The 23482-nt window shown below is 38.8% G+C and overlaps 2 protein-coding genes across 4 annotated transcripts in view; both read right to left on the bottom strand.

Annotated features, from left to right (window-relative positions):
• Window positions 1-12871, bottom strand: part of LOC126863719 (uncharacterized) — a 33736-nt gene extending 20865 nt beyond the window's left edge. Inside the window, exons 1-2 of one of the 2 annotated variants that reach the window (XM_050614151.1) lie at window positions 12506-12871; window positions 11353-11548 (exon numbers count right to left, since the gene is read on the bottom strand). The gene's annotated coding sequence lies outside the window, so the exon portion shown is untranslated. The remainder of the gene's footprint in view (window positions 1-11352; window positions 11549-12505) is intronic. The other variant, XM_050614150.1, reaches the window with a different exon arrangement.
• Window positions 12872-13624: 753 nt separating this feature from the next.
• On the bottom strand, window positions 13625-17229 carry LOC126863731 (class E basic helix-loop-helix protein 23). Of its 2 annotated transcripts, none has more exons than XM_050614189.1 (5): window positions 16676-17229; window positions 16331-16550; window positions 15513-15751; window positions 15216-15439; window positions 13625-15108 (listed from the first exon to the last, which is right to left on the bottom strand). In XM_050614189.1, the coding sequence occupies exons 2-5, from the start codon at window positions 16466-16468 to the stop codon at window positions 14879-14881; spliced, it is 831 nt and encodes a 276-aa protein (XP_050470146.1). In that variant the 5' UTR covers window positions 16469-16550; window positions 16676-17229; the 3' UTR covers window positions 13625-14878. The 2 variants fall into 2 exon arrangements, with proteins under 2 accessions (XP_050470146.1, XP_050470145.1); XM_050614188.1 differs by having other exon boundaries at window positions 16331-16553; window positions 16676-17225.
• Between the last annotated feature and the right edge of the window lie 6253 nt (window positions 17230-23482).

The following is a 23482-nucleotide window of genomic DNA, read 5'->3' as shown; positions in this document are numbered from 1 at the left end:
CAAGCGAAAACGCTGCCTCTGAAACGCATCCACGATCGATCGACCTACGTTTCATCGAGCGATCGCAAGATGGGCGTAGGACCATCTCTTCATGGACCAGAATAGCGTCGGGTCTGACGTCATGTAGAATGTAGACGTAGTAGGACCAACGACACACGGCCTGGATGACGAAGAATGAAAATATCGTGGCTGCTCGTCAAGCTCGCGTTACACACGCCACATGCACATGCATATGTCGACGCGCGCGCATTCACAATTCGTGCAACGCACGCGCATACATGTGCATGTATAGGGTGATTAGCAGGATACTGATTAATAATAATACATAATAATCCTAAGATAAGAACAGATTGCTTCATTTTGATACCTATACAAAAAGCATGATTTATTGTGCCCGACATTCTTAAAGCTCGTTCGCATCAATTCAAATAATATGAAACTCCTTCATCAAAGGACATGCTCTGGTCTCTTGATTGGAAAGATTCTTTCAAGTTTCTATTCCAACTCTCGTTTAATCCTGTTACTTCGAGAAGAAAAGTTCTTAATTGTACTGAATATTACAACATGGTTTGATTCGTCGCTTCTACGTGATTTTAGATTGAAATTTATAACGATTAAAATCAGGTAATATCTTGCCGAGCACCCAGTAGGTACGTGTCGTTGCAACTCGTTAGCGTCGCGACGTGCGAGCGTGAGGTATTCGTAATGTTTCAAGAGAATGACGTCATTCTCGCGGGGCACGCGCACTGGATGCACATTCTCCGAGCAAAAACCCCGCGGATTCGCCGCCAAAACAAACCAGATGAACCTTCGCGGTTTGCCAGCTCCCCCCCATTGTTTGCCGCGTTGCTTAATATACTCCTTTTTTATGCAGAACAAGGATCACGCATTAACTGAGATACAGGTTTCAAAGATTGCGTTCTGAACGTTGGGTCAACTTAATATACATTAGGTGACAACCGGTCGCATTTATATCAACTGTTATATACCAACAATTATGGTTCGCTTTTTATATCAACTGTGTATATAAATCACTATGAGCGTCGTACAGATCGAAAATAAGCCAGGACAATGTAGGGCATACTTTGTTCGGTACAGTCATTGGAAAGTGTATTTCTCTTAGAAAACTTTCGTAGAATATCCGTACCGGCCCCGAATTTACTGCAGATAGAGTTGGGAAAGTAATTTCTACGCAATAAAACGCTACAAGTGGATCCGGCCGTAACTTTTCCGCCGCTATGGAAGGCCACCACCTGGGTGGGTTCCGATCGTTGGATAATTCGCGATAAAAGGGGAAATCTAATTAAACTTCGTCCCCGATACCGATAATACCGGTCATCTCCGATGTCGTTGTCAATCGGCGAAAATGCAATTTGATCTAGATGAGCGAGAAAAAAATGCACTAAAAAAAAAGTGATCGAACCACTTTGGTGATCAAAGGAGAAAACAGGCCTGACCCAGTTTTCGCGATTGCGGTTACCTCCGTATGAAGGAACTTGCAATAACTCGTCCTTCTGCCGTCTCCTGCAATCTTAAATCCACTGACTTTCCCATGTCCCTTCTTTTCTTCCCCCTTCGCGATCACCTTCTTACGCGTGCCACGTGCACCAACGATAAAAACGTGCAACCAAGTGTATAGAATCGTGTGCTTGATCAAAAATAGACGCGGCATGAGGAGAATTAATGACAATACAATTAGCGACGGTGCTGGAATCTTAGGATGGAAAGGCAGTTTTTTCATTTAGAAGACATTAGTCTTTAGCCGTTGATAAATTGAAGATTTTTTGTGAGTAGAATTCTATGGAACTTTGAAATTACTCTATCATAAGATAAAAGAAAATGCGAACGTCCTGATGATCTTCACACGGAGATATTTCTTGAAAATACGATTAGTTGTTATTCTGAGATCAATAAATAAATGATCTATAACGTGCAGATAGCACTGTAAGTGTGATATTTCAACAGCGGAAACTCGATATTTTAATGGTTAAATTCCAACGTTAATTCGAGGATTTAATTACGTCGATTTTTCTAGCTGGAAATTGAATTATTAATAGCTAATTAAACGATGAACGATAGGTTTTTGCCGGACGTGAAAGTATCCTAGACGACCGGTAAGGTAGAATGCAAGTAGAACGAACGCACGAGCGCGGCCTGTTGCAAAATCATCCTGAGATTGCTAGGTCCGACTGGCTGGCCGAGCATTGCAAGAGTTTCACAACGGCCATTGTTAGATAGAACGATGTCGAAACCGCATCAATTTTAGAGGAAACGGGGACGAAATGGAAGACAGCAGTTCCGAGGTAACCTCACCTGCGTCTCGCTGTACCGACCTTCGAAACGGCCTTGATAAAATTTGGAAATATCGTCAGAGTTAACAGAACGGTGGCTCGATATTTGTTGCCATTTTTTAACATTTTGCGATTGTTCGTTGTCATGTTCGTAAAAGACTAGATCCTAAGTCTTATAGTGCCGTCTGTAAATATCATAGTACGAGTACTCTAATGTAGATATTTTATATATTCTTATATATTACGTACATAATATACGTTTTAACATATTTAAGTTTCTAATGAATACATAAACATCCATAGTCTATTAATTATTGGTATAGTAACATTTACTAAAACAGAACAATAATTTACCATTTATTAATTTGAAGTGATATCAGAAAAAGCCCAAAGTCACTAAGCTACAAGTAGTATGGTCCAGCGTATACTCAGACAAAACTAGAAAGTATAATTTAGTCACTTGTAAATTGAAACGAGTATCAAAACAGACGATATCGTGGCAGGATAACATAAAACAGAAGACAAGTCCACCCTCTGTGGCAAGTGTCCTCCAGCGTTAAATTCATTGCCTCTCATAACATTCGAATTCATGAAGTGAAACACGATAACGGATTTCCATATAGACTGGCGACGCGTACGAGCATTGTGTCGCACGAAGGACAAAGCGGAGGGTGGAAACTAAAAACGGATCTATACGTTCCATTGGAATGGGACGCCAATAGAAACTGCGCCTAAGAACTTACGAAAACTTTGCTGCCGTTCTTCGTGTCCGTGCACCTACCAGTGTAAGCTGGATCAAAAGAATCGGTGGACGACTTTATGCAATCTTTTCGATAGCATTCGTTCCGGATATTTTGATTGTACGTTAAGTCTTTGACCCTACAACTTCAATCCACTTGGGACTTTGTAAATTGTTTCGTAGATACGAGCGTTTCCTTTATAGAATTTATACGGATTAAAAATTGCTGGAGTCAGTTACTACAGTTACGAGATAAATTCGAAGGTTTTATTACGTTACAATTTCTTGTTATTTAGATTATATTTTGCATTTCTACAACAAGTCGGTCTTTACGATAAATATAGCCATGCGTGCTATTATGTAAACTCCTTCTCCACCTACTCTCGATCAAGTCAAATCGGCTCCACCTTACCAATCATGTTCTTCCTACTGCATTTTACCATTTCAGAATCGAGGAACGTGTCATACGTTAAGATACGCAATTTTTAATAACGAGTACAATTTAAGTCAATTGGTTGTCATAATATTATGTTATTGGTTTGTTGCGTAATATTATAAATTTTTCAATCATCTCTAATAGACTTGTATCTTAAGATTTAACAAGTTTCTCAACCATATAAGTATATTAAGATACTCTCTTCTAGCCGTCAAGTAGCCATCGAAATTAAAAAATCAGCAAAAGTGATTTTTATCGTGCTTCACCGTATGGTTGTTGATTACAAATCAAAAATACACGATGTTCTTGGAAATTAAAACTTCTGAATTGGTCACTCTCACAGTATTATCCCTTTCTCTCAATGTTTACCTCGAGGTGTACGGAAACCTATAATTCGTGTTGGATGGAAGAGCGCCAGAAACGACGGGATGGAGTAGAAACTGAGGATTCACGAGGCGTCCGGACGCCGCGCATCAATAGCACATCCATTGGTGTTCGTGATAACGCGTTGAACGACGAATCAACGTAATAGGTGGCCTCTCGATTTCCCCTGGAACTGACCATTCCTAATTCCACAGTTTTACCGTGGATCGCGGTTAATCTCCGCTAGACTTCACTTTCCCCATTTTCGGTTTCCACGGAGCGCAAAAAGGGACGAAAGCCACCGTTTGATCCGATCGATTTGAAGAATAAACGATTAAACTGCATTTGTGGAATTCGCTAATGACCATCGCTTGTTCTGCTTGTTTGCTCAAGCGCTAGAGGAACGTTGGTTAATTCGACAAGTTCAACGTTTCGCTAACATCCTATTAGCTCAACTAATTAAAGTAATATCGTACTATAGAAATAAAAGTTATATATTAATATAGATGCTGAATTTATTGAAAATTTATAAAACTCATCTAAATGTCAATAAAAATTCATAAAAAATGAGTGTTAACCCTCTGATTCCATCTGCTAAAACGAAGCGTTTCTGATTGTACGTTGTACTTACAATTAGTCAATACGCTTTGAGCATACACAACGACATTATATTTAATAAGTAATATTTCATTTTGATTCTTCGACCATTTCGTTTGATTATATTATTAGAATTTGTTCAATGAAAATTCATTCTAACTACTAACAAATCCATATAATATTTGAGGTACATTCGACATTTTTGAAACAGCAACAAAGGGTTAAATCGGTGGGAAACGTATCACAAGAAGAGATGAGAGGAACATTCAGGAACAAAAGTACCGTTTTATGAGGTAATATTGAACTGTCTAGTAACAAGTGCATGGATTGAAGGCTATCGCGCGATAAACGCGACGGTTCACAAATCCATGGCTCAACCTCAGTCAATCCATCTGTTTCGTCGGGTGAATCCTTGCGTAGCCCGGAACCTATCCCTCGGCGGCCCTCGCCACGTCAACACAATTACTTGGATCACAATAATCCTAAGGAACTGTCATAAAACTTTTTCATTTACCGTTAAGACCGTTAAGTGCCATAACATATGCTCGGGTCATAAGGTTCCTTATGGTTATTGCTCCATTAGGTAAAAATTGGGGAAACTTGGGTTTTCTCATGTTTCCCGGGATTCCAACCAAGTGACGTGTGGTGGGGCGTTCACCACTGAACAAGTGATTTTCTTTACAACAGTATCGTCACCGGACTTCACGGGATCTACGACTACAGATCTCTCTATCGATATCTCTAAACTAATTCACCGACTTTAGAACAGTCAACATCTCTTTACCGGATTTACACCCTTCAATCATTCACCTACTCACTTATATCTACGCACCAGCGTAACTATCTTCTCTACAAAGTTGTTGAAAATATATAATATTATAATCTGTTAAACTCAGTGTTATACTCATTGATCCATCCCTATTATCCTAATCGAAATAGGAGGTCGACCTGTTCGTGGCGTCGATTATTCTAATTGTAACGGGAATTTACGATTTCCGTTGACGCGCTTCCTCGCGATCGCGTCTCTCCGCGACTGGTCGAATAAACATCTTGGAATCGAAAAAGTCGGATCAAGGGGAGTCATGTTGTCAAGAGCCCTTCACGTCTGATGGCTAACCAATGGTTCATAACCCTAACCTATCCTAATCTGTCTTTACCGCGGGGAGGTTAACCCGTGACCACGAGGTCAGCACTGGCCAGCGTCCGTTTACACCCCGAAGGGACCGAACGGACAAATGACGGTAAACAAACTCGTGGTCCTCTTCCGGACGCCACTTGGTGTTAACAAAAAAACCAGGAAAACTCCGCTGGAAGAATGGAGTAGCGGTCAAGTAAAATGAATAGCTTTCAACTAGAATGGGGGAAGATATTTCACCGAAGAATCTGCAACGTGGAAGAAACACTCGTGGAATGTCTGAATCGTCAGAATAAGCTGCCACACTAGACACGTCTAAACGATTTTAGAGATGTTTGATATAACGTTCGCCATTTTAGGATGATCGATAACCTTATTCGCATTAAAATTATTTTACTTTTTGGTCCTTAATAGGTTAAGGAAGAGGGAAAGACCTCGATTTATAACATCATGCATAAGTCACAGGACATTTAGTATACTTAGAGTAGGAAATGGATGCCATGATTAAAAAATGAAACTAATACTTCTTAGCTATGTGTATCATAAGAAAATGTAATAATAAGGAGATTTTATCTACAATTAGATAAAAACTATGGACAGGATTTATAGTGATAATTTTTGGCACCTCCGCAAACAGGCAAATAAAAAAAAAAGTAAGAAAAAGAAGGAGAGGTTTCATGGCCACTACTTTAAGTATAATATTTATGTCGTAGCTACAGCAATGGAAATAATATCGATTGCTTGACAACGCTCTATTTAAGAGATCGAGATTTTCTACTTTACCATATCTGTATCGCCTACCATTTCTTCGATCTCACTACATATTCTGTAACTATCACGTATTAAATAGCTCTCTGGCAAACCACACACGCTTTTTCCCTCTTTCTTCGAGCTCACCTCTTCATTTCAACCCCTAAAGCCACTCTTAGTCTTTTTCGTAGCTTCAAACAAGATGACGAATGATCGACGCTGGATTCAAAGATAACAAGAATCAAAAAACAGAGAGAAGAGATTCGTTGAATAGGGATGAAGTGAGAGGGGGGAGGGGGTCAAGAAAGAAAGGAGAAGCGAAAGCAGTGTAGCAAGCCAGAACCGAGTAAGAAAAGAGATTTTTCTCTTCTGTGTTTCTCAAATCTATGTATGCATCTGTATCTCTGTGTTCGACACTGAAAAGAGAGAAATGGTAAAGAGATAGAGATAGGTGGGGGAGGGGGAGGGGGGAGTAGAGAGAGAGAGAGAGAAATAATGTGTGGTGGAGGAGAGACGAAAAGGACGGTAGAACAAGAGGGGAGGGATCAATGCCGGTTGCCAGGGCAACCACGGCACCTGATCTTCATCCATCCTGGACCATACTTCTCAGTCCTGCCCCGTTCACGAGAACGAACTGGGACGAAGTGTCCTCTAGGATACCTGGACTGATTTCCAAAGGTTATATCGTGTCCAGATTGAAACCTAAACGGGGGAACGCAGGACGTCAACCTTATCCAATTGAACTTTCCAATTTAGACCTTATGTACATTCTGTTTTGAATGTTGATGACGATAGAAACCAAGTTACAGGAGTAACACAGTATCTTACAAACTTACAAAAATTTATTTTAAAAAGTCATATAAATGTTGTATATATGTCTTGAATCTATTTATATTTTTATGTAGATTCAATAATGTCTGGATCTTATACGATATTCATATTTTTCGTTTGATATGACTCCAACATGCATCTTCCAGTGATAATTATTCGAATGTTTCATGCTACAACTGAAAAGTTCAGCATATGAACAGTCAGCAATAAAGGAGAACGTAAGATAGCAAAGAAGCTAGCACATTTCCTGTAGAATCGCTTAAGACTGCGTATTAGATTCTGCAAACCAAGCAGTACAGTTAATATGTTATTCCGAAAACAGCAGTACTGCAATAACTTTCTCCTATTCCTACCAACAACTATTGCAACATAACGTCTAAAGCCGGACTAATATATCCGTCCTTATTAAAACGTATATCTACCATAGATTCCTATCTTTCTCTAATTAACAAAATTAACTAATCTCTGCCATAAAAAAGAACTTAATTAAAAGAAAAAAAAAGGTAAAAAACGATCAGTTTGAAAGGAATTCAGCTGCAAAGAAGCTACTACGTTAGTCAAGAGTCGGTCGTTTCCATGAGCCCCACTGCGCATGCTTTTGCGCATCGGGTGAATAGACGTTTGCTTCTTTTTTTCAACTGCGTTCGTTCGGCGTAGTATTCCGTTCGTTCGCAAAGATGATTTATCTCGATTTATCTGTCCTATCGGAAAATCGTTCTAGCTGACAAAATAATCGTGCTACGAGATATATAAAGGATTAGTTGCAATGCTGTTCGGTCAGAGCAGACGCGACGCGCGCGTTTCTGCGCATCAGCGCGAGTTTTGGCGGGTCGATGCGCCATTGTTGCCCTGGCGGCTGTGTCCGCTTTGTTTTCATCTCTCTCTCGTTCCGGTTTCTTTCCCCCTGCTACCACGATCCTCTCTCTCTTGTCTGCTCTCTCATTTCATCATTTTTCACTCGACGCTCTCACCCACCCACCCCTGGTCCTCTGGTTGTTCGTTAATGAAAAATAATAAATCCAAAACTATTGGGAGAAAAAGAAGAAAAGAGAACGACACGGAGCGACGTTGCTAAAGCAATGAATTTCAGTTCACCTTACGTTTACATTCTCACATAAATCTTTTTTTTTTTTTTTTAGTGAAATGTATACGATTGGTTCTTTCGACAAATGTTGTTTGGTTGTAAATATAAAGGAGAAATTTAATTGGGAAGTTCAATTTTTTTTTTAGAAGCTTTCGTAATCACCAGCACGCATGCAGCGCGTCCTTGAATTTACTACTTCAAGTTACAAATCTGATAGATAAAACTATTAGTTGATTGATTTTTTAAATAAAAATTAAGTGAAAAAATCATACTTGAACGAATAATGAAAGTCGACCAAAGTGTAATATTGGATGAGACGATTGTGAGAGCACGTAAATTTGCAAAGCTATGGGAATAAATACAGAATTTACGTGAATTCCGATACGGAACACGCTATGGGATAAGAAAACAGAAAAGGGGTGTCTGATATGCCGCAATGGATGGTAGATATATCGTTATCACGCGAGATATCGTAACACAAATTCTTTCATGGTTAGACAGCTAACATGACTACACATTCGCAAAGAACTTTCTAGCATAGTTTACTGATATTTTCAATTCTATCCTCTCACGTGCACTCGACCGACTAGTGTACTGCTTGTGTAATTAAGAAAAAGGATTAAAAGCTCAAAATTTAAAAATCATTTCATTTTGATTTAGCTATATTTACATTTGATGGAAATGAGTACTTTATTTAATTAAATTGAAAATATCGCATGATATAAAAAAGAATACGTTAGTTTCTTGCAACTGTAACTCTTTGTGCATTTCCAATAAAAAATATAAATGTTAATAATTATTAAAAATATAATGTATAAATGGTACATAATACAAAAGCTAATAGATTCTTATAAAATAAACTTTAGCAATAAAATGATATGCATTGATTGGATAAGAATTTTAATAACACCAAAGGTCAAACATTAATCAACCAAGTACAACAAACTCTACGAATAAGAATATCACGATGAAATTGTAACATTGCAACTAATTAGAATATATTATGTTTTCTTCAATTTAATTTATCTGTGAATACAGTTCAATTTTTTTCATATCATGTGTCAGGTTATTTTTAAAATTGTTAATAATACATTTAATGAATAACTTTTTGATATCTTTTATAGATTTCTGTTGACGTCAAGTATGGGATATTTCTGAGTAAATCGTAAAAACGAAGGTTGACAAGTCTTATGTATAAACAGAGAGAACTGTTGCTGCGATACCGATAACGGAACGGTTCGTCAGACATCACTTTCGGTTTCGTGTTGATAAACAACAATATTACGACTAGAATTTATTACAATATCATTAAAATAAGCAAAATATCAGAAAACTTTCTATCATTGGTTGGAATCGCAGCTTTGCATTCGTACGCTTCAATTATTATTATCCCTCGTATAAAAACAAAAGTGAGCTAAGATAATTCAATCAGACGCTAATCCTTGACCCAACGACAATTTTGGTTCATCAAGTATTCGTCATGAAACAGACGCTATACTCCAGTCAGTTACGTACTTGTATGCTGTGGCTTGATGACTGTGTGATATTTTTAAAAACCGCAGAAAACATGATATAATTTATTATTTTTCTACAAAGTGCAGAATCTAGGATTTCTTTACATTTCGAATTTATATTGAGTATATTATAGGCAGGTTTGTAATGTTTGACACAATAATCGATATTCTATTCTTTGTTCGTTTCCTATCAAACAAATTGAGGATAATCACTTATTGATACATTGATAACAATAATTAGAAAACTACCCACGTGAATAATATTATCGTTCAACGAAGGACTCGATATTGATATCATATAAATACTTGGAATAGTACTTCGAATAATCAAAATTGAGACAAGAAAATGAATTCTAAGTAATTTGTTATCTGACTCAGATATAAATATAAAAACATAATATCATGTACGTTAATGAATATTAGGTTAGTGCATATGAAACTTCTATAAAGTTTCATAAAGTTCATAAAATATTTCAAAAACCAATGTTGGCGCATCATGATAAAGTACAGAGATACATGATTACATAAAGATATTACATATGTTTACAGTATTCTTTGAAAAAATGAAATTTCATATAAACCAACCTAACATTACTTTCATCGTACTTCACTGTATCGAACGAACTTGATTATATGAAACGATTTCCTGATCACGCAGTATGTTTGCGTAATGTCGCCATGATGCGCGTACACCTCGACAATCGGAGATATGCGCACTCGTAAAAATTAATGTATGCCACAAACTTGTTGCTCGTATTATAAAACGCATTCGCGATGCTTATCCGAAAATTCACGTTGCTGTAACGTCGTTGGTGAGATTGGCTTTTATCGTTAATACCACACGTCACGCGTACCAATTGTTAACGTACTTTTTATACATCTGAGATAAGTTTCGCCGGAAGTGCGTCACGAGTAACTTCTTTTGTTTAGTTCGACAGATACGGATGGAAATTTCTTTCCGTGTTCGGCGATCGAACCTGGATTCTTTTCTATCAAACAAGTTTTACCAATTTTTCGCCATATGTTACATACCATCGTTATCATATTAAAAAGGAAATCTAGGAATACACCTTTTTGAATTTAGAATAGATCTTTTTTGAACCTACGAACTATGTATATTTTTGTCATTACCGCAAACGTCACTTCTCATATTATTTATTATCTTATCATTGTGTTACAAAAAGTAGTCTAATATAACTCCTTTATCTATTAATATACATCTGTTTTTTAGGATTTTTAGAATTGGGAATACTCAATTGCTAGAATCTCTAAAAATTTCGTTTAAATTATGGAAATAGATAAAGGTCATAGAATAAAAATGTTCTCTCTCTCAAACTTCGCTCTAAAAAAAATTAACAAAATTGTTACAAATTACTATCATAGAGAAAGATTAGTACCATTTTTTGTTATTGTACCCCATTAATTAAAGTCGTGTAAATAAGTGTACATACTGTACGAGAATATGATTCATTGAAAGAAAGTATAGTTATTCTATTATAAATTTGGAAAATAAGGCATAAACGTAGTAGGCCGGAAGTAGGCACAGGAGCCAGTGTGTCACGATGTCAAGCTCGAGGATGACGAACAATTTAAATATTTTGCTGTTATTTACCTTACATTAGCAAGAACCAGAATACTGATATCCTATGGTATGTATTAGTCCAGTCCTATACGATCATTCGTGAACGCGTTAATCCTTCGTCGAAGAGCATCATGAGGCAATGAATCAACTGTTTCAAGGTATTTCAACCTTAATTGACGTCAACGGCAAATAAGCACAGGCTGGCCAATGGTCTGTTCACAAGTAACTGCGAAATGTGGTATTAGTCGTTCATGAAAACAGATATTTCTGTGTTTCCCTGTTGAGACCTCAACCAGATATCATTTAATAAACAGAGTACAATGTAGTTAAATCCTACGATTACAACGTTAAGTATGTCTAAATTTGTTTCAAAGTGATGAATTAAATTGGTATACATTTTGTAACATTAATGATTTGGTAACTATGTTTTCGTACATCTTTCACAAAAAAAAAAAAAAAATACTAAACAATAACGTACCGCATTTTTTAAGAATTAAATAAAAAAGGAGATGGTAAACCTTGGCAAAAGTCTCCAAGTTTAACCTCACTAAGAAAATAAGTTTTACGTGTCAGATATGTAAAAAAGACTACCAATAGCGACTCTGTCCTGCGTCTTTCGCCCAATCGAAAGGTAAGGTTAGTTCTTCCACTCGCGATGGAAAATATTGCTCTACGTATGTATAAATGTACAACGGAATATCGTGAGTTACACTGTATCAATCTTTTTAATATATCACTACGATTGTTAGTTTCTTTTGAAGCAATGTTGACCGTAGATTGTTTCCGTTTTAATTCACCAAGAAACAAGAAAGACAAGGTTAATGAACGTAAAAATACGTGATAACAACCGAGCAACGAGGACAAAGAGATTGCACGAACTAGCCGCGATTAAGACATCATAACCTATCAACCGTCTCATCTTAAAAACAATTGTGTCTTGAAATCATCGTTTTATCGTACTACTCTACTCCATACTCTTTCGGAATACAGAGGAAAGAAAGTTTGTTACCGTCTGGTATATCTGTTTATTTAGTCCATCCCTTTAAATTCCTTCCTGTTTGTTCTTTTAACCGCTTCAGTTTTTTCCATAGAAATGACTACGTCATTAAGTTTGTAGTAAGAATAAAACCAACGATTTAGTTATTACAAAGTAGAAAAGAATATCGTATTCGTTCTGACTTACCGATTTACAGACGATCGTCACATTTTTATGTTGCCCCAAGTTACCAGCCGGTCGAGTCACGTCGTGGTTCTGACACTAACGAACTTATTCACGAATCATTTACGGAAACAGAAACACCGTAAATCAAATGATCACACCATGGCGCGCAGCAGTAGGCTGCAGGCCATCTTGAAGCCACCGATGAGACACGCACACAATAAGCCCAGTGGAATCAGGCACATACGGTGTAAGGTCCTCCCAGAAGGACGGAAGACGATCAAGTGAATGCTCCATAAAGTGGCGGCCATGATGGCGCCACTTGTCGAACCTTTTAAGCTTCAACGAAATTCATCCTACAATTTGAAAGTTAATTCGTTTTGTTGAATATGATACACGCCGTAATACGTGACTTGCTTTTTTTACAGTTGAAGGAAGTAGAAATTATGTTTCATGGCGATACTGCATTTGGTTTCGAAAAAATGTTCGAATTGAATCAAATTAGCAGTTCGTCATGCAGTCACCGTGATGGCGCCACTAACTGAGCGCGTGTGCGATGACTGATAGAAATTATCTATTTCTCCTAGTATGTAGTTGTCTCTAAAGATTAAAAATAAGTAAATAATTGTTTTATAATTGAAACTATGATTCACCATTTCGAAGTAGATATTCAATATTTTGTCTTGATCTATCAATAGCTCTTATCCTTCATTTCGTTAATTATAGCAGTAGTGCGAAGATACGGTATATTTTCAACATTGCAAGGGTTGATCGATTTTCATTAAACGACTCACATATTTCTAATATCTTTGCAAAGAATTAGATCGAGTAACACTGATTCACTGAGAAACACGAGTCTCGTTCAAAAATAGGCTCCAAATGCATATTTGAAAAATAATTGGTTACACCCTGTGGTGTACATAACCACTTTTATGTTAAAAGAGCGTTATCAATGTATTAATTTGTTTCAATGTATTTTGCAATCAATATTGTATAGTACAGTTGCCCTGAAAGAATGTCAATCGTTATCCATTTGAATTTCCTATCTCATGCATGATAACAATCTACCAAGATAATATTTATAATCTTTTTTTCTATTGATGTCTGACGAATTTCTCTTAGAGCATCTGTCCGATCCATAACTTTCTTAAATAGATTTTATTCGAGCACTAAACAGTTATATCTACACTCTACAACAAACATCTTTGTCTGTTTTCGTCGTTAGCGTTGCGTTTGCACACTTTTATTGTTAATTTAACGACCAATGTCATCAGGAATTCCATATATCATATCAGGAATAATATAATAATAGTCGTTATTGCTTGCCATTTTACGGCATTATTAAATTTTTTTACAACATTCTATCTGAACCTATCGAAGGACGGAAGCTTCCAGAGATAAGGTTCAATAATTTGAGGGATCATTGCTATTAATTAGGAATACTTCCGTTCTTCGTATAGAACCCCGCGTTCGATTATTCCCCCAAAAAGATGGATATATTCTTGGCACATCGTAGTAAACTCTTAATAAACGCATTATGTATATAAATAAGTTATACAATCGATGGCTCAATTCGAATTATTAAATATATATATATATCTATATATATAATATGTATATGAATATTTAAGATCTGTACGCGTGTATGACTAGAATATAATATATATATTTATAATATCTCGACATGTATCACATGCTATATTGACTATCGCGTTACCGGACGGGATTTGGAAATTGTATTCCTCATCCTTACATCATTTCTCTCTCTGGCAGTTAATATCTGATATTTCAAAAATGAAAAAGAAAGTATCTAAGAAAAAATCATCTAAGATTGTTATTTCTTTTTCTCGTTATAAATCGATTTCCGCTTCACCAGAGACAGAAATATGCTGTCATTTATTGCTCATGTTAGTATAATCGTAGCCCGTAAAGTAATTACTTTTAATTATTAATTGCTAGTACTTTCATAAACTTTCATCTTAGGAGCATCAACCGTAAGTACTAGTATTGACTTCAGTGTTTATCGAACTCGTAACAGTGTACGTCGCCCCCTTAATACTTCTCCTTCTAATACTTTCATTGTATATCAACAAGTAGTCTCGCGTTCGAAACTTACAGACTAGAAATGTACTATAGACTTAATGTTAAAATCGAATCTATCAGATTCTGTCCTCTGGAAGATTAATCGTGTTGCGTGTCATTAAATATTCCCGCAATATATTCATAAAAATCGGTATTCACACTAAAGGTAATACCGTCTACCTATTCTTCCTTTATTTTGTAAATCGTATAGTAAGAAATCCTTTAATACTTCTGATGCTTCTCCCAACGCTCGTCACATCTTTTAACGTTTGATTCGATTCTACATCTAGTCGAAGAAACAAAGGCTGGAAATCTTTAATTCGATTCTCCACTGGCTACAGTACCATCTGTTGGAGGTCCACCTGCTGTGACGCTTTGGGGGTCTGTCGTAGGAAGTCCTTGCATATCCTGCACACCTTGGAACAATTTGCCTGGGAACCCATGCAACAAATCGTAGGAAACAGGTGTGGGTGGTAAAGCAGTAGTGTGAGCGTGTGGCGACTGTAAAACCGCTATTACTCTTCTCAGTTCCTCCAAAGCGTTCCCTGCATGATTTGGTAAGGAATAATTTTATAAACACGATTCAAATTAATAGATTCATCGATAACATGCTGAGATCATGTTTTATTTCTTGTATTTTTGTATAAAGTACCTTGCATGAGAATATAATTTTTCGCCAAGAGGAGGGTTGCAATCTTGGACAATTTTCTTACGGACGGACTATGGGCGTAAGGAATCACGGATCGAAGTTCGTCAAGTGCATCGTTCAAATCGTGCATTCTTCTGCGTTCTCTGGCGTTAATGTTCAATCGCATGCTTTTCCCCTGACGAGTGGTTTTTGATTTTGGCGGGCAGTTCAATCTCGATGCCCCGGGTCTATAAACGTTAGGATTAATAAATATATTGTTTAAATGGGTTACATTGATTTTTATTATAGGCTTTCTGATACCTTTCTTGATCTGGTCTATTTTCATCGGAAAGAGCACTCGATGAAGCATGCGGTTGGGGCTGCTGCTGAAAATAGAAACCACCGAGGCCGACGGCACCCAAGGGAGTCCTTCTACCAGGTGCACTCTGAGGGTGCTCCGACGAGTAACTAGCTGGAGGAGCGGAAACACTAGCGTGAGATGCTCCCGGTACTGAATACATAGACTCGAGCGATGCTGTTGATTGTGGTGGTAATGGATGCTGTAATAGCAGACAATAGTGAATAGTATACACTAATCGAAGTTAAAGTACCTTTTAAAGTAAGTTGAAGGAACGTCTTTTGTTTCACTTTGACCTTTATACTCGTTACTTGTATGTATATCTATTTCTTTTTTGTACATTTTACAATTATTACAGTGTTATATGTGTAGGAGATCGAATAATGAGACTGCCAGTCTTGTCTTGTTTTGCGATTACATGTAGCGGCGGCATTGTTTTGCTCGGAGTTCATTACTCCTTACGATACCTGTGACCTAACGGTCTTGATACTCCGAAGCAAAACAACATGATTTGAATCGAATTCTAACTCTTGTGCCGCTACATATGAAAACCATAGAAATAACATGAGAAACAATTTTTAAATTCAACAGGCTCTCAATATATCAAAGATCATTTGTCATAGTATTTGTTTTGAGCAATGTAATTTAATTTCTTTGCTAATGTAGGAATTCTTAAGGACAAACATCCTTCCAATTTCTGAATGGTAACTATCCAGATATTTTAATCGCTTAATAAAGACCAAATTTGGAAAGATGTATAACCATAACGATTGATACACACAGCGGCACGATGTTCCCAAGCCCATGTAGGATGCGAGGCCGAACGTTGCCAGGAACCTTGCTGCAGATGCGCCTCAGGAAGGCCCTCTCTTCTATCGTCGTCCTCAGTGGAACTGCTCTCGCCGTCGTACGATCTCATTTCTCAAACGACTATGGTATTCGTTTCAAACGTATTTCTTCTCTCACTTCCGTCCAGTGCTTCCGCGAATCACCAGAGGCGGCTTCTTCGCGAACATGAAAACGTCGGTTGATCGGTTATCATTGTTCACGCGTGAGTGACGCGAAGTATCGAGCGAATGGTATCATCGACAAGCATAATATAATCAATAGTAACCGCAACACTTACCGACAAATTTCTTTCCGCTGATGGTCATGCACAGCGCAGGATCCTCCGAATGCAGCAAGGATCAGCAAAATTTTTTGCGCACGACCGCGTAGCCGGCCATCTCTCCGATATAAATCCTTCTTTGATCGTGGTACAATCCGAAACCGCGATCCACACGATTTAATTGCAATATATCGTTTGTCCTTTCTTTCTGCCGTTTATAATAAATTTAATATGATAAAAATATGTCACTGTTTACGATTCAAGGCGACGCTGATCTCAGCCATGTTACGCGAAACTTTTGCAGCGCAAGCTATTTGCCTACCTCTCAAGAGGTAACGTTCTATCATTCACTCCTCTGTCTTTATTATTTAATTGTCATTAAAACACACGTGTTTTCCTATCGCCTATCGGCGTTTCTTTTTTTCCATCACTCGAGTCGATACATTTGTACTTAATAAAATTATCGCCCACAGACGAGAACTCGTTCACACACACGGACCACGCACGCGTCTATTATTTGCAGACGCCCTGCGCAGAGGGTGAACTGCCTGTAACCCTAAAGGTAGTTCGAGCCTCCTCCGACAGGACGAGTGACCGTCGACTGGTGGATGCTGGCCTGGACCAACGCCTGGCGAACCCTGGTGAATATCCGAACAAGTTTCACGAGATGATGCACCCGCTTCTTACCATCTGGATAGGTCGATGCCCAGATGGAAAGGCCCATCGTTCGGGGGGGTGCAACATCGTTTTTTGCTCTTTCGTGACTTGGATGCTTTCCCTACTTCAAGGGGTGACTTACTTTCAGTATCAACCACAGCAAAACAATCTTTGTTTCTTATTTAGAATTTCCATAACTACAAAGGATAGGATAATAAAGAGTATATATAAAAAGAAAGTGGTCGTAACTTTGAAACTCAAGTTCTTTTGATAATTTTTATAGATAATTTCATTTTTATATTAATAGATAATATTATTTTAATCCTTCCTTTTCAGTCTACCCTTTTGTCTCGTCTTGTTTTTTATTCTTATATTTTGGAAAGGGTAATCATGGAGTAATACAGGGCGTATTACAGAAACGATCGTAACTTTGAAACCTAATTTCTCCTGAATGGATAAATTTACTCTCCAACTTTCTGCTATTCTAATCCTTCCTCTTTAATATACTCTTCTCATCTCGCCTTCTCGCGGTATATTTCCTCTCACGAATGACAACAAGAATCAACGTTCGAACGGATAAACTTCTCGAAATGTGAAATCCACCGTGCATTTTTCTAATCGCACATACCGTTAAAATTCATTTGATCTGTTATTCATTCCCGAACAAAGAGAAATTCAGGAACATGGAAATCAATGAAAAAATGAAAACGAAGGAGGGCGGGAGAAAAAAGGGCGCTGAAAATTTCATAAATGGTAGGGGTGAGCAGCGGAAATGCAACGTAGAGTGTATCACGATTCGTACGGTCTTGCATGTAACGTTGCAGATCAATTTTGCGAACAACGAATAGGGTCTCTCTCTCTCTTTCTCTCTCTCTTTCTCTCTGTGGAGTACGAAATAACGACGGATCGACGGCTGACACGTTCTCTACCGTGCGTTATACCTGACCGTGGGCATAATAACGCCGAAATCAAAACCGACTACTCGCACACACGTCGAGCCATATTGTTCGCTGCATCTGTCGTGTGCACGACACAGGGGGTTGTCATTCGCAACGAACACGTTCGACGAAAACTCTGTATCGCCGGCGTTCGACTCGCCTTTGCCCAGGTACAATGGGAATTTTTCACCGTGGCGTAAATGTTTTTGTCTCCTCTCCGTTTTTTCTTCTTTGTCGGTCCTTTCCCCCCTCTCTCTCTCTCTCTCTTTTTTTCATTTGTTTCCCGTTTTAATTAATACTCCGGGAAACAAGGCAAGCCGCACAAAAATGGGCGCAGAAAGGATTTTCGTCAGTTTTTATGTATAACTTGCGATGAACATTCACGTTTGAAATTATACTGAAAATCGACAGAGTTGTTTTCTATTGTCTTTTTGAAGCATCCTTCTTTTTATCCTTTTTGTAATCGTGGAAACTATTGAAAAATAGAGTTTCAATTTTGCAGTGTTCTATTTTTCGTTATAATCTTCATAGCGAATTGCGAACGTTGGAGTAAAGGAAAAAAGGGAAACTGACAAATTGCGTTTTTCATTGAAAAAGATGTCTTCCGGTGAAGCTGTCGTCTTGGGGAAAGATTAAAATAAATTTATGCACGGTAGAATATTGCGAAGACGTACCTAATAAAAATACCATCTAGCTCCACGTTTGTCCGTGCCAGGAGAAAAGGAAATTTGTTTTACGCGAATGCAACCAGAATTTCAAAGTGTCGAGAGAATCCAACTACGTCATACTTGGCTCGGGACCACATGTAAAATAGATCCATGAAACCCGGAAACATTTTGCGTGGATGAGATTTATACAATTTCCAAGACGTTTTCGAACCGTACATTCATCATGTTTGAAGCTTCCAACTTGTCACAAATATCTTGAGCCGTGCAACTTCAACTATCTTACTTTATGAATTTATTATAAATGCTATTACCTCAAACTTTCTCTATTAACTCTTTCACAGCAGAAGATTCCTCAGTTATGTAGGAAGCTATTTTTCTGCCAATTTTTATTGATAATTAAACTGTAGATATTTATAAACATAACTAGAAAAATAAGTAAAATTGTTAATATACTTTCTTTATAACAAAGCATCAAGATAAATGAACGATTACAACATAATTTATCCATCATTTTCTCCAATTATAGGCAAAGTATTTATCTAGAAATTATCCAGAAACTTTTGAACAGAAGTACATGCCCTATAGCTTCGGAACAGAAAGCTTGATTTACACCAACTTTCTTGGAAGCGTCTTCCACTCCTAGAATTTCGAACATCGATAATACCCTCGAGTCTGAATCACACGATATATCCATCCCTCCTGACCGAAATAGTGGTTGGGTGTATGGGTTAGTTTCACTTCTATTCGAAATGTTTACTATACGCAATTCGGCATAATGTTGCAGTCTCTCAACCCCTGCTGAGTTCTCGAGGTGGTCAAATCTTTGGCACAGAAATGAGGGCTGTAATACATATCTATAGCAGGCTGGAATTGTTTAAGGAGCTAGCGAGTGTCGCTCCCTCATCGAACTTCTCTGTTCAAGAGGGTTGTTGTATTGTACTTCAAATTCACCAAATTATACCATCATACTTCGCATCTCAATATGAATTGATACATATAGGAAAACGAAGATTCTTTTCTTTCTTCTTTTTTGTGCGTTTGTGTGAAATAGATTAAATTGTTAAATTACGTAGAACGAAATCGAGTTTACTTCTAGGCGATTGCATCCGATAAATTGAACGCGGTAAATTTCCTATTTGTGGGAAAATAAATACAGAATCTTTCTAGGTCGAGCACCCTCCGTCGTAAACGGCTTGTTCGATGGAGGAGCCTCTCGAATTTCGAGCCAGTTGGAATGTGGCTGACGACATTTATCTTACCGTGAGATTTTAAACAACTTAATACTCTCTTCGATATCAATAAAATAGAAATTCATTATTCCGCATCATAAACTGTTTCAATCGCACTATAATATCGATACTACGTGATACATGTAAACCTACGATAAACAAGCGACAGGAATATGCTAATATTGTCATTACCGAGTTCGCTCATTCCTCGTTCTCGCGGAAACAACAACAGTAAGAAACAACATGAATAAGCCTGCAGCGAACGAAGCGACCAGAAATGGCTAGTATCGGCAAATAGACGAGATTATTTCCGCGATGGCAAAAGAAAAGATACGTGTCGAAGACCCCGGAAGGAGCGATTCTACGTGCGCGCGACTGGAAAAAGGATCTTTCGCGTACGCCCATGTAGAACGGTACAAACCTCCATCCACATCTAGCGGGATCCAGCGTATACGAGGACACGACGAGAAAGCGGGCGTTCGTTTAACACCTATAGATCGACTTGGTGAGGACAGAGAGAGGGCGAGGGAAGAGACAGAGAAGTTGGAAAGCAGAGGGACGATGGAGATGAGAGAGCAAGAGAGAGGCGCAGCAACGGTTCTCTGTTCGGGGGTGGTTTTCGGTGTACGAGGGGCTGGTCCGACCGATGGAAAGTCCTGAGGGATGAGGGAGGAGGTTGCCAAGGCAACGCTCTGCCAGCCTCGGCTTACTTTAGCTCTGCTCGTGCACTCGGATCAATACAGCATCACCGTGAGTTCCCGGACCAAACACACCCCCTCGACACCCGCCCCTCCCACTATCTACCCCCCTTCTTCCATCTCCGTCTCATACCACTCTGCTCCCTCGATTTTCTCTCTTTTACCAACAATTTTTCTCCTTCTCTCTCGCTTCGTTTCTCGATTACCCTCTGGCTCTTTTCATCTCTGTTTCACCGTCTGCTCGTTCCTCGTTCAACTTATCCCCAGCTCCGCTCCTTTTCCTCTTTCCTTCTCTTTTATTTGCTGAATGTACGCGCCTCTCCCTTCCGGGGCTCGTGACTCGCTCTCCTCTCGTTCTCTCCTTGTTTCATTCTATCCGTATCTATTTAGTCGTCTCTCTCGTCCACCAGCCAAGCTGCCTGTGTCCGGCCGTGGGCTCTCGGTGCAGTGATCGCAAAAATTATCGCGCCGTTTTCGGTAGGTCATCCACGAAAACAATCGAGAGCCATGCGAACGACGAGACGCGGTTAATTAGAGATTTACTGACAGAAGGAACAAGTTGCGGTCTTGGATGAACTTTTTCTATCGTCGCATTATTTTTCTATGGGATCTTCCTACGGGAACGATATAGATTTTTGTTTCTTTTTTATCATTTTTCTCGATACTCCAGTGGCGAGGGTTATAAATACCTGACCTTAGCTAGCTTCATTCACTGCCCCCGTCACATTGATCTTTCCTTGAGCGAATGTTAATACTCCAATTCATTTCATGCATATTTTTATATTAGAACAAGATGATGCTCATATCACGTTCGAACAATTTCTTCGTTTAGTTTCCCTCGTGAATCTAGTTAGCGTTTCTTTCAACAGTTATAGAATATCCGAAGAGGTCCCTCTACAACGAGCACGTAGATTATTCTTTTCCCGCAGTTGGCACGGTCAATGTAGTTTCATCTGAAAACCCAGCCCGAATTTCAACGAATATCATCGACATCTAACAACTTCCCAATCCTAGCCATTTCAGAGGATGTCTTTTCTCGTAGCATCGATGTACAAGTGGATGCACCTAAATCGCTCACCTAGTAATCGAAACGAAATTCCTGACCACGATTTTCGAATGCCAGCGTTCGAGATGGAAGCAACTCCGGACACACACACCCAAATTTAAACGATCGATGTAAAGCGTCATCTGCAATTCGACGATCAATGCACTCCCCAGTCATCGTCGAGTCGGCGTTGCTCGTCGAGTTTCATTATTATCCGAAAAACGCTCGTTCAGAGACGAGGAATAATTACAACTAGCCCGGAAAGCACTCGTCGACTACTCAAATTTGTTTCAACAACCCACGGAATCGCACTCTCTCTCTCTCTCTCCCTCTCTCTCTTTCTCTCTCTCTCTCTTCACACGCTGCTAGGTGCATTCTCGTAAACGTCGAATCATATAAATTGCAGCGCACCGATTCGGATGGATCGTTTCGTTCTTCGTAATGCGCTTCTTGGCTGATGGCGTGACGTTCGAGGGTCGAGGACACGGATGGATCAACAAATTCAATCGGACTCTGATCGTTTCGGTTTTATACCGAAGCAAAACTCGTAGGGGATGTAAATCACTCGTAGCAGCCGTTCACCGCTCCATTTTCTCGCGTTTTATCTCTCTGAGTCATCGGTGAACTGCTCTACCTTGTCACGGAGAATTAAAGAAATAGAGGGAAATGGTAAAAGAGAACGTAGGTAGTTTTGACGACGGGCGCGCTCATCGATTCGCCAACTTCTTCTGACGTTCTTTTTCCGTCGAGCGGAATTGGAATCGCGGAATTTTGAACTAAATTAAATTGTCGACACGCTGAAAAAATATAAGAGGAGAGTGTTGGAACGAGATGGGCTCCGAGCGACGGCTGCAAGAAGATATAGTTTCACTTTCTTTTTTACATGATTTCTCCACTACTGTAGTATAGCTTTACGTTTATTCGTTTTATTTCGAAAGTAATTATATCTTGAATTACTAAAAGGAAAATAACTTATTCGTAATAAAGATACAAATATAATACGTGACATCAATTTATGCAACCACAAAGATGGAAAAGTTCGCCATCAGAGGAGAATGGAAAAATCATGGTGGGTGTGGAGCAGCTTAATTGACGATTTCTCGTCGAAACTACAGCAATGTTGTACACGATGTGCAGCCCTGCTTTCCCACGCGAACTCAGCCAAGATCATAAACGCGTGAAATCGAAGCCTGCATCTCGTAGTAGAGCACACGAGAGAACTTAAATTAATTCGCGTTTTTACCAATATATAGTCAATGAACATCGTATCTCGTCTCATATACGCGATAGCTCGAAGAGGTAATTTAGACGATAACTACGTGATCGAGACGAGCAAGCTTCGTAGATAGTTCGTTCAGAGAGATAAGAAGACGATCTACGATAACGATATACGAAATTCAGTGGTCGATTAAAAAAGGAATGCCCGTGGAAACTGGTGGTTGATTATGATCAACGACCTCGAGCCCAGCGGCACACGGGGCAAAGGGTGGAAAAATGATAAACTTGGAGAAAGCCGGTAATCGGGCAGAAGTTCTCCGCGAGTTTGCCATGGAAAACACAAGGAGACACCCTCTCCATCATTTTGCTCGT

Source organism: Bombus huntii, chromosome 3 (genome assembly GCF_024542735.1).
Source record: "Bombus huntii isolate Logan2020A chromosome 3, iyBomHunt1.1, whole genome shotgun sequence".
Taxonomy (NCBI): Eukaryota; Metazoa; Arthropoda; class Insecta; order Hymenoptera; family Apidae; genus Bombus; species Bombus huntii.
The sequence above is the reverse complement of the archived record's forward strand: the minus strand, read 5'-3'. Positions and strand labels throughout refer to the sequence as shown.